Source organism: Cebus imitator, unplaced genomic scaffold, assembly GCF_001604975.1.
Source record: "Cebus imitator isolate Cc_AM_T3 unplaced genomic scaffold, Cebus_imitator-1.0 Scaffold42, whole genome shotgun sequence".
Lineage (NCBI taxonomy): Eukaryota > Metazoa > Chordata > Mammalia > Primates > Cebidae > Cebus > Cebus imitator.
Window position 1 is genome coordinate 5,583,603 of NW_016107357.1, and position 12,032 is coordinate 5,595,634.

Consider the following 12,032-nt stretch of genomic DNA (forward strand, 5'->3'; position numbering starts at 1 on the left):
AAAGCTGAGGCAGGAGAATCGCTTGAAACCAGGAGGTGGAGGTTGCAGTGAGCCAAGATAGCTCCACTGCACTCCAGCCCAGGCGACAATGCGAGACTCCATCTCAAAAAAATGTAGAGGCAGAGATTTGCTTGTTCACTCTGCCTCATCTAGCATTATTTGAGTACTCAAATAAATATGTGTTGACTCAATTAATTCGTCCAAAATTAATAACTTAGTTTATGAGAACAAAGACACCCCCATAACTTCCCACCTCCCTGAAAATATCAAACTTGATACAATTTATCAAGGAAGCAAGATTGAAAAATGTATTAAGAGTAAACATACCACTGAGAGTATGACCAGAGCACGATTTCATTTCTGCGCTTTCCCTCTCAGCCTTTCTCTGTATGAATAATTTAGGTATGATTTAGTGTATTGTCATCACAAACATACGATTTGAGGCTTCAGTGTTTTCCACTTATCATCTTGTTGTAAGCATTTTTCTGTGGCATTTCACAGTCTTTATAATTACCATTGATAATAGATGCATGGGGTCAAATTCTCACAGATCGCCAGGTAAAGCAGTGTTGTTGGTAAGATCTGAGAATTCTAGGAAGTATGCTCACACGTGGGCTCCATAGCTCAGTGGTTAGAGCACTGGTCTTGTAAACCAGGGGTCGCGAGTTCGATCCTCGCTGGGGCCTCCTGTGGGCTTGTTTTTATTTTAATTCATAGTATTTAAATACAGAATAGAGACTCCAAAACGGAAAACGTGATTTCCAAAAACATTACTTCTGCAGAGTTAAACATTAGTTCTCCTGAAATGCAAATGATGAGCATCCTTAATGTGCTTTAGAAGTGACCCGGAAGAGAAAACCCTGGACACACACACACACACACACACACACACACACCCCGCCGCCCGCCCCCCGCACTCACCCAACGGGAATAAGGCAAGAGCAGGAGGAGGGGAAACTGGCCCGGCAGCCCCAGTATTACCCGGACCTGCAGGCCGGAGCACCGCAAATGGAGGCTTGAGACTCCACGGGCTTGTATGCAACGCCCTGCACACAAGCACCATCCCCTGAATTAAAACGAAGTGGAGGCGGCGGCCCTGGCCGTGAACTGGGCAGCTGGAGAGCAGAGTGGGCCGAGGCAGCGCTGCGCCTGCAGTTACGGCACGCAGCCGGCGGGCGGCGCTGTGGCACCGCTCCCCATCGCGTCCCCGGAGGCCGGCGGCTGCGCTTCTCCACGCCCAGCCGGGGCCGAGAGCGGGGCCAGCGTGGCCCAGACGCAAGCCGGCTCTGTGGCTGACACGTGGCAGCCCAGGCCCCACAGCCCGGCCTGGCTCCAACGTCCTGCCCCTTCCGAGGCGACTCCCAAAAATAAATAGCCCCGGGCTGCTTGGGGATCCAGTGTTTGCAGCCTTTCTGACTCTCAGCTTCTTCCCTGAATTCCTCAATGCCGCGTGACCACAGAGTCACCAGAGAAAGTGCCAAAAGCCTTTTTTCTGAACACATGAATTTTTCCAACCCAGGATTTCTTTTCCCAGATCTGAGGGCCAGAGCTTGATAAAGGACTGTGTGTAAGGAAACCACAAGCCTCATGTGACCGCTGGGTGCCTGAAATGTGGCTAGTCCAAATGGAGATGACCTGAAAGAGTAAAATACGCACGAGATTTTAAAGACTTGGAACCAAAACAGGATGCAAGCCATCTCGCTAGTAATTTTTTAATTTTACATGTTGAAGTAATATTTTGGATATATTGGATTATATAAAATATAGTATAATTACAATTAACTGTATCTGTTTTTTAATGTGGCTACTAGAAAATTTTAGATCACATTTGTGGCTCCCATCTGCAGCTCTCAGTATCCTTCTGTCAGATGGTGCAGGTTAGGGAGCCAGAGTCCTCTGACCTTGCCTTTAATTCTTAACCTGGCTCACACTAACTAAACTGTAATAGTCAGAGAAAGTCTCTTTCATCTCTGGATTTCCCCAGAGCCAATACAATGCCTGACAAGCAGTAAGCTCAGCCTTTGTTTAGAGAAAATTAAATCTTTTCAGAACAAGTTCTACAAAGCAAGGGAATGTATTTCCTTTTTTTAATTTTTTTTTTTTTAAAGGGAGGCTCCCTCTGTCACCCAGGGTGGGGTGCAGTGGTGCTGTCTCGGTTCACTGAAACCTCCGCCTCCCAGGTTCAAGCGACTCTCCTGCCTCAGCCTCCTGAGTGGCTGGGATTACAGACGCCCACCACCACGCTCAGCTAATTTTTTGTATTTTTAGTAGTCATGGGATTTCATCATGTTGGCCAGACTGGTCTTGAACTCCTGGCTTCAAGTTATCTGCCCTCTATGGCCTCCCAAAGTGCTGGGATTACAGGTGTGAGCCACTACCGGGGAACGTGTTTCTTAAACTGAGTTCGCTTTGGGAGTGACGCAACTGTAAAACTTTCTGGTCTGGCTTGCAATATTTCAGATCTAGGAAAACACACTCAACACCCTCACACTTTGTTAGTTTGGCTGTCTGTGGTCAGGATATCTGCTGCTAGGAATGCTGTGGAGGTGAAGTGCTCACAGTGCCCTTTACTAACATGCTGAATGCCTCTTGGCAAAGCCATTTGAGATCCTTGAATAACTCAGTACCAGGACTACTTACTCTGAGTTACTCAGTCATCAAGTAACAAAGTAGTAAGAAAGAGAAGTTTTGGAAGCGCTCTAATCCCACCTCCCTCCAGTCATTGCCAGTTGTCATCATTCCTCCCCCTTCGCCGACACCAGCTGATCTCTAGAAAGAGCAAGTACCTGCATGTGAGTATTTTTCAACTTTCCGAACTTTTCAAAACCTTAGGCTGTAAGGAAGAGGAATACATTTTGGCTTTTCTATGCCCTAGAGATTGTTTTCTAAGAGTCCCAGACTCATCCAGGAAGGCTCACTGGCATCACCAGGCATCTTTTTAGAAAATAAAGCCACTTGCTACAGAAAAACTCTGTCTCTTCCCCACCTTTCCGGCATTTCAGAGATCCCAGTTTCCTGCTCTAGACCCACCCGCCACCCTCCAATGCAAAACAGTGTTCCAAATGCCTTGAACTTGGTGTGTGCAGCCCTTTATGTTGACACATGAATTCTGAGCACTTTCCCCAGCTCACTTTCAGTCCAGATTATATTCTTGCCACATGTGTTTGAAGAAAGACCATATGAGCAAAGAAGGCAAAGTGGGCTCAAACGTTTACTCCAGAGGTTAGATCCAGTCTCCTCGAACTGGCCTGGGGTTTTCAGCTCTTTGAACAAGTAACTCTGAGTTAATCCCCTCCATCTTTATGTTACTGTCTTCATCTGAAAAGAAGCTAAAAGTGTGAAATATCAAGTTGGTTAGCATCTGAAGTTTATTTCAATCCTAGAGAGTATTCATAAGAGCTACAAAGGTAGGCAAGGGAAAAACTATATGAGAAAGATGAAGGAAGAAGACTTAAAGATGATCCAAAAAATGATCTGCAGAAAACAATGACTAGTGTTTAGCATCTTCAATAAAGACAGAACAAGAGAAAGAGGGAGGTTTGATGGATTCCTGTTAGGTAAGGATACCTAAAGTAAAAAGATAGAACCTGCTTCTATGGAAATCTTTTAAAAAATATATCTATCCAGAGTATGTCCAGCCCCATCTAAAACAGTGATCATATGACTTTGAAAGTTAATAACCCTGGTATTTTATGCTTTTGTTCTCCTTAAACCAAATTCCCTACACTCTTCTGGATGTTTTGCATAATATGAAGAACTTCATGAAAACAGGGACCATTTCCTCTCTTAGTTCTTCATTCCTCACATACTTAGTTCAAAAGTCACAATCCTTCACTGAGGGCCTCCAATGAAGGCAGGTGCACAGCAGATTGCAAGGGGGCGTCGGTTCTAGTCTGGCTGAACTGTTCCCTGTTCCCTCACTCCACTGCCATCCAGTCACTTAACCTCACAAAGCTTCACTTTTCTCATCTTCGGTGGAGGTTATATGGCAACAGAGAGAGCAGGGCTTTGAGGTTTCAAGATAAGGTATAACCTTGGCACATAGTAGGTATTCAAATAAAATGTAGTTAAGTTTATTATGCTATGTGCACAATAAGGCCAAACAGTGAAACTTCCTTTGCAAAGATGATGACGGTGAGAGAAACCTGGCATGGCAGACTCCCTCTTGCTCCTGGCCTCACGGGCTGGCTGTCCTCACTCATTCCTGACATATGCCAGGCTAACCATGGAAGGAATTTAGTTTACAGTTTAACTTTGAAGTAAGAATGATAATAGTCCCTCCCTAAAATTAACTCCCTCCTTGCTCAGGGACTGAAGCTGCCTTTGTAAAACTGTTGAAAGGCCACTAGATTATGGGAGGGATCTGAATTCTGCTAAAATGTAAGCAGAGTTTCTATAATCCCTTACTGCTCAGGAGTCACGTGGTCAGAGGTCACAAGATTTGTGACTTCTCCAGTTGCTCCTATAGATAACATCACTATTGTAGCACCTAAGATTTGTCTTTTGAGATGTTTTTCAGATGGTTGCATTCTGGCAACCAACTAACCCATCCGGATTTGTGATTCATGACTCAAGAGGTCCTGTGGCCCCGATTCAGAGGCAGACTCAGCACACAAGGACTGTTCCTCACACCCCTATGATTTCATCTTCAACCAATCAGCAGCACACATTCCCTAGCCCCTCCCCCACCAAACTATCCATAACATCCAGCCTCTGAGTTCTCTGAGACTGATTTGAGTAGTAACTCCAGTCCTTCTACTTGGCAGGCTTTGTGTTATTAAACTCTATCTCTACTGCAATACTGTGGTCTCAGTGAATTGGTTTTGTCTGTGCACTATACAGGAAGAACCTGTCAGGCAATTACGATAGTAAGTGCTGGAGGCATAGAGCTGAACTTGCTCTTGTTCACTTCATGAGCTTTGGGTTGGGGAAAGGAGATAACAGTTAAACAGTCTTTCCTTGAAAGCTTGTCACAGGCTTCCTCTTAGAACTGGGATGAGGCAGGAGGGTGAAATATGGTTCTTATGCAAGTGTGGTATACCATGCTAGATCTCCTAATGTCAAACAAACATCCAGGATATCAAAGGATATGTGTCAGTTTGAGCAAATGTTGATTTATTATCTCAGATTTCAGGCATTCATAAGACAAAATGGAGATATCCAGTGTGATTCCAAGCAGGCTTATGGACTAGTACACACAATAACCCAGGCCCACCGGCGATCTGGGATACGGTCTCCTATAGAAGCACTGCATACAGAGAAGGTGCATGTGTTCACTCAGTAGACAGCAAGATTTCCCAAGGACAGGAAAACCACCCTGCCCCACCTCCACCCTGGCTTTCCAGACTTCTAAGGTGTTTCCTCAGCAGTGACTTTCATTTGATGAGGTGGCTCTCCTCTCTCAAGTCACCCTGTTGGCCACCTTAACCAACAGGTCAAGGAAGACTTCTGCCAGCTCGCCTCTGCTCTGCTGATGGCCTCATCCTGCCACCGTGGCTTTTCAGGCTCTTCCTCCTCTTGCCCTGGGGGCCCACTCTGGCTTTCTTCTTTGTACCCAGCCCTCGAAATGTTTCCTTGCCGCTTGCCCGAGAAGCCAGCTTCTTAGAAGAGCCTTTCTCAGACAAACCCTGGGATGAGCTGGAAACTAAGGCTGCACTGGAAGATTTTCTAGCAGCTTTCTCTGATTGCTCCTTTAGCAAATCCAAAACTGTCTCTGAGAAATAAGCATTTATTTAGTGAAAAATATAAGTCCTGGAAAGTAGCTATAAGAGAAGCACCAGTCAGCAAACCTAAAACTGCAACAGAGTTCTTTAATATAAATTCTTTTTATTAATACTTTTTAATTCCCTAAAAGCATTTATTTAGTGAAAAATATAAGTCCTGGAAAGTAGCTATAAGAGAGCACCAGTCAGCAAACCTAAAACTGCAATAGAGTTCTTTAATATAAATTCTTTTTATTAATACTTTTTAATTCCCTAACTGCCCTTGATCTAAATCTATCACTTTTTTTTAAAAGGGTCACTCCAGTGATACATGGCTCTGTAATAGTTTCCTTAAGATAGTATCCTTCCTTGAATAAAAGTGCACAAATTAAAAAGAAAGAAAAAAATTTAAAAAAAAAAAGATAGTATCCTTCCTCTATAAGTCTTCCCTGACTCCCCACCCTACCCCAAGGAAACATTCCTCATTTTAGGTGTCCTCTCAGTTCCCTGAACATCCTTCTATACCAGAACCTTAGTGCTACATTTCTTTATTTGCCTGCACTTCCCATCCCCACTCCTATCTAACTCCGAATTCTTACATATGAGACTTTAAGTGTTCATTGCTGTATCCCTAGGGATTAGCATAGTTCCTGCCACAAAGTAAGTATGAAATGAATGATGCCAAATGAATGACTACATGAACGATTAAATGAATGAATCAACAAATGAATGAATGAATGACTAGAGGAAACTGGTCACAGTAGAAACAGGTATCCTCACACTCATGATTCCTCTGTTATGCAGAAGAGATGTATAGACTGGGCCAAAAGTAACAGTCCTCATTTAAAAGACCACCCCTCAGGGGAAACTAAGACTCCACCGTGGGAATTAGAGCTTGCTTGCTGAGGGCACTGCCTTGGCCTCCGCCCAAGGCCTGACCCTAAGACTCAAAGATGGACTTACTGGCGAGTGGTCTGAATGGGATCCGCTTACTCTTGGTTGTCACCGGCACTGGCTTGTATTTGCACTTGCCTGGGGGTGCTCGCCTAAAAACACAGAAAGCGTGAGGATGCAAGACTCTGCAGATGCAACCAGAAAATCAAGGTCACCAGAAGATGTATATTTGCAAGAATTGGGGTCAAATTTTACTTATCCATGAGGATGGGGTAGATGTAATAGGAAATATGCTATGAGTTCAAAAGGAGAGGTAAAAGGGCACAGACGTCACAGGGCACCTCAGGCCTTTGAGAGACAGTGCAGATAGGGAGTTAGGAGTATGGATATGGCGGCAGTCAAAACGGGTCACGTCCTGGTAACCAGGGGCAAAAAAACCTTACTAATTCTCAGTCTCCACATCTATAAAATGCAAAAACTAATAGTACCCATCTTGCAGGGAGATGTGAAGGTTAAATGACAGCTGTGTACCTGACACTCTGTAAGTGACTGATAAAGAATGAGAGTTTAAAAAAAAAAAAACACTTGGAACAGTGCCCAGCACATAACAAGAGCTCAGCAGATGGGGATGATGAGGATGATTCCGCTGCTGCTTCTGACAGTGACGCTGGTGATTTCCTTTAAAGAAAATGTCTTCAGAAACTCAAGGCACAGCCCTTAGGCAATGCCAGCTTCTCTGCCTAATAACACACACATTCTTATGCTGCTTGTCCCCTGGATGCATCTTCTGAAATAAAAGGGACTTTGAGGACAGAGAGTACTTCCACTGTAGAGAGCAGGGCTGGAACCTCCCAGCCAGTCCCCGTTGCCTTCTCTGCCTTGCTCCAACTCTCTCTCACCACCATCCTCCCAAGTCCAGGGGGGAAAAAAAAGGTAATTGTATTTATTTAACAAACACTTATGTAGTGCCCAGGCACCATTCTAAATACTTTGCAAATATTAACTCACTGAGTCTTCCTAACAACCCTGTGAAGTAAGTACTATTGTTATCCTCATTTTACAGAGGGGAAACTGAGGCTCACACAGGCTAAGAAACAGGCCCAAGGCCACACAGTCAGTGACGAAGCCAAGATTCCAAGCCCAGGCGCAAGTCCATGTTCTCAACCATTGGATTTAGTCACCACTAAAGGAAGGGTAGGAGGAAAAGACGGGAGGGGGAAAAGGATACATAATTAATCAGGTGTCCTCAGAATGCTGGGATTGGTACATTTAGTGCAAAGACAGGCTGAATAAGTAATCAGAGCAGAATCTGGTCCACTTACAGAAGCTTTAAAAAGTCTATGTGATTCAATGTAGTTATAACGGAACAGAGGGGATAGTGCTGAAATGACCAGTCCACGAAGAGAACTGAGTTCCTATTCCAGGCTCCTCTTACTAGCTGTACCTGGGGAAAGTAATTTAACTTACCTAGCCTTCAGTTTCTTTCTCCATAGAGTGAGGAAGTTAACCTGCCTGGTTGGAATTCTGTCAGCATTAAATGCAAGCCCGCATGCATGGCACTTAGCACAGTGCCTGGCACACAGGAAAAACTCCATAAATGTCAACTTAAAAAAAAAAAGGTGAACAAGTAAGGTTGTCTTCAGTGTGAAAATGCTTTATGGGTGCTTTCTGTGTGGCTTCTCGCAGCTGCTCTTGTGAAAGTGGGGAGTTAAATCATCTTCCAACTAAATCAGAAAACTGCCAAAGGAAAGAAAAATGGATTCCCACAGGAAGCCTATTAGTGGAAAGAGAACTCCCCACCAAGGCATCGTCCACATCAGAAACACTTTAAAGATGCTAGTCTGCTTCATCACCTAAGCCCGGGACATGTGCACAAAAGCAGACCCAACAGTGGAAACAGCCAAGTATTAAATTCACCCCTTGGCTATCCATGCTCTACCATCCGCAAAGCACCCTGGGCACAGCCTCAAGGACTGAGCATCTTCTAAGAACTTCTGAGAACATACAAACCGAGAACCCTGCGGCCAAATGAAAGCTGAGCTAGAGCTGGCCCCTGAGCGCTAACCAGTGGCTGGACCTATAAATGCCTCATGTCTACTGAATGCCAATGCAGACATGGGTAACATAAGCCTCAGGGGGAAGTTTTCCTCTACAGGTCCATCGGTGAGCTAATTCATGTAGAGATTTTCTTGTTTTGGCAAGAATTTTTAGATAAATCTAGAGCACTGGGGCAGGGCGCACGGTGGCTCATGCCTGTAATCTCAGCACTTTGGGGGGTCAAGGCAGGTGGATTGCTTGAGCCTAGGAGTTTGAGACCATCCTGGGTAACATGGCAAAACCCCGTCTCTACTAAAAATACAAAAATTAGCTAGGTGTAGTGCTGCATGCCTGTAATCCCAGTGATTTGGGGGGCTGAGGCACAAGAATAGCTTGAACCCGGGAGGCAGAGGTTGCAGTGAGGCAAGATTGCGCCACTGCAGTCCAGCCTGGAAGACAGCGAAACTCTGTCTTAAAAAAAAAAAAAAAAAAAAATCTAGTGCACTGCCAAGACTCCTCAGGATGGATACAACGCATCACCCTCCCTGGGGCAGGCAGCCTGACCCAGATTCAACAACCTCTCAAATGGGAAGTGACGTTGCAGCTTTTGCCCACGCTGGTGGAGGCTGGTCAGCCTCTGAGAGAGATGCGCAAGGAAGCAGAAGGAAACAGCATAGATCCCAGCAAGTGAATAAACATGAAACTCCAGAAAAGATCAGGTAGAGCTACTGAGGAACCTGCCAGTTAAACATATTTGCCAAAGACCTAGAGATCTGCACCAAGCCCAGGGGACAGGGGAGCAGTACTTACTCAGGTGGTCAGAGGTATACACATAGTGTTAGATGACCTCACTTCCAGAAGCATATTTTTTCCAGAAAAAAAAAAAAAAAAAAAGAGCCAGGCACGGTGGCTCGCACCTGTAATCCCAGCACTTTGGAAGGCTGAGGCGGGCGGATCACATGAGTTCAGGAGTTCAAGACCAGCCTGACCAACATGGGGAAACCCTGTCTCTACTAAAAACACAAAATTAGATGGGCATGGTGGTGCATGCCTGTAATCCCAGCTACTCGGGAGGCTGAGGCAGGAGAATCGCTTGAACCTAGTAGGCCGAGGTTGTGGTGAGCCAAGATCATGCCATTGCACTCCAACCTGAGCAACAAGAGCGAAACTCCATCTCAAAAAAAACAAAACAAAAAAAGCCACAGACCTAAACCAACCCTAGAAAGGCTCAAGATCTTCAAGTCCAACTGCAAAGAGACAATTTCCCAAATATTTCATAATTTCTATAGACACATTGTCCTACACCATTATTTGTTCAAACTGCTTTTTGCCTAGAACGTGGGTTTGCTTCATTGATAATTTCTGGTAATTTGAGGGACAGTGAGGACTGTTTTTATGGCCTGCCATTGAGTTAAGAAATAAGAAAAAAAAATGGCCGGACATGGTGGTTCATGCCTGTAATCCCAGAACTTTGGGAGGTTGAGGCAGGTGGATCACAAGATCAAGAGTTCGAGACCAGTCTGGCCAACATATCGAAACCCCATCTCTACTAAAAAAAATAATAATAATACAAAAATTAGCCAGGAGTAGTGGCAGGCACCTGTAGTCCCAGCTACTCAGGAGGCTGAGGCAGGGGAATTGCTTGAACTCGGGAGGTGGAGGTTGCAGTGAGCCAAGATCACACCACTGCACTGCAGCCTGGCCTACAGAGTGAGAGACTGTCTCAAAAAAAAAAAAAAAAGAAAGAAAAAAAGAAATGAGAAAAAATGCATTTGAGAAGAAAATGACATCAAATCTCACCTTGAGGGGTCAACAAATTTGTAAATAGATCCATGTGGCGCATAGGCACTTGGGTAAGAGGTCGCCAGGAAATACAGCTCCCCTAGGCAACAGAAACAGACAAGCAATAATGGGACATTAGGCAGCACTGAGACATAGAGCCAGATGCACAGAAAACAGTCAAAATGAGCTTATGGCCCTACAATCCTACAAGCCCCAAGAATGGAATCCCAGAAATCTGATGGGCTACAGCTTTGCTGGCCTGTGAACTCCTTGAGAAGTGCATCTTTGAACCCCAAAGACTAGCTCAGTGTATGGACGAGCAGAGGTAATTTCTTGTGTATGCTTATTTATCAAACCAAACAGGTTTCTCCTGTTTGCAGGAGACCCCTTTCGCTTGGCTCTCATTTCCTCTCGTCTGTCACCATGTAAGATGTGCCTTTCACCTCCCACCATACCCAGCCACGTGGAACTATGAGTCCACTTAACCTCTTTTTCTTTATAAATTACCCAGTTTCAGGTATGTTTTTATCAGCAGCGTGAAAACAGACTAAGACACTCTTAGACAGCGCCCTGCTCCTTCCCATTTCTCCTAGTTGGAACTCTGGGAAATGTTCTTTTCTCCTAGTAACTACCTCATTCCACCTTGCTTTCTAGTTATCTATGCTTTTAGTTATCTATGAGGGACAGTATGCTATGAAGTCACGAGCCCCACTGGAGAGTCCCAGAAGTCTGGTTTGAATTCTGATAACATCAATTCCTCTCTATGCTATCTTGGGAGACCTCTTCCCCTGCACAGCCCTCAAGATATTTATTCACTTGTAAAACGGAGATCACAATGCTCAAATGACTGTTAGGTATTCCATTAGAAAGTGTTAGATAAGGTCAGGTGCAGTGGCTCACGCCTTTAATCCCAGCACTTTGGGAGGCGAAGGCAGGTGGACTACCTGTTGGGAGTTCGAGACCAGCCTGATGAACATGGAGAAACCCTGTCTCTACTAAAAACACAAAAAATTAGCCGGGTATGGTGGCGCATGCCTGTAACCCCAGCTACTCGGAAGGCTGAAGTAGGAGAATCCCTTGAACCTGGGAGGTGGAGGTTGCGGTGAGCTGAGATCATGCCATTGAACTTCAGCCTGGGCAACAAGAGCAAAATTCCATCTCAAAAAAAAAGAAAAGAAGAAAAAGACAGTGTTAGATAATTGGGCTGGGCACGATGGCTCACGCCTGTAATCCCAGCACTTTGGGAGGCCGAGGCAGGTGGATCACATGAGGTCAGGAGTTCAAGACCAGACTGGCCAAGATGGCAAAACCCCATCTCTACTAAAAATACAAAAATTGCCAGGCACGGTGGCTCATGCCTATAATCCCAGCACTTTGGGGAGGCTGAGGCAGGCGGATCACAACGTCAGAAGTTCGAGACCAGTCTGACCAACATGGTGAAACCCCATCTCTACTAAAAATACAAAAGAATTAGCCAGCTGTGGTGGCACATGCCTGTAATCCCAGCTACTCAGGAGGCTGTGGCAGGAGAATCACTTGAACCTAGGAGGTGGAGGTTACGGTAAGCTGAGATCGCGCCACTGCACTCCAGCCTGGGCAACAAGAGTGAAACTCCAT

General features: G+C 45.1%; 1 protein-coding gene and 1 non-coding gene across 2 annotated transcripts in view; one reads left to right on the forward strand and one right to left on the reverse strand.

The window, feature by feature from the left end:
- The first annotated feature begins 613 nt into the window (after window positions 1–613).
- TRNAT-UGU lies at window positions 614–686 on the forward strand. Its single transcript has one exon. It is a non-coding gene; the product is annotated as a tRNA-Thr (tRNA).
- A 4,412-nt stretch (window positions 687–5,098) lies between these two features.
- Window positions 5,099–12,032, reverse strand: part of HHIPL2 (HHIP like 2) — a 27,263-nt gene continuing 20,329 nt past the window's right edge. Inside the window, exons 7-9 of the mRNA XM_017526369.2 lie at window positions 10,434–10,515; window positions 6,666–6,748; window positions 5,099–5,713 (exon numbers count right to left, since the gene is read on the reverse strand). Coding sequence (XP_017381858.1) covers window positions 5,436–5,713; window positions 6,666–6,748; window positions 10,434–10,515 — 443 coding nt within the window. The 3' untranslated portion in view covers window positions 5,099–5,435. The remainder of the gene's footprint in view (window positions 5,714–6,665; window positions 6,749–10,433; window positions 10,516–12,032) is intronic.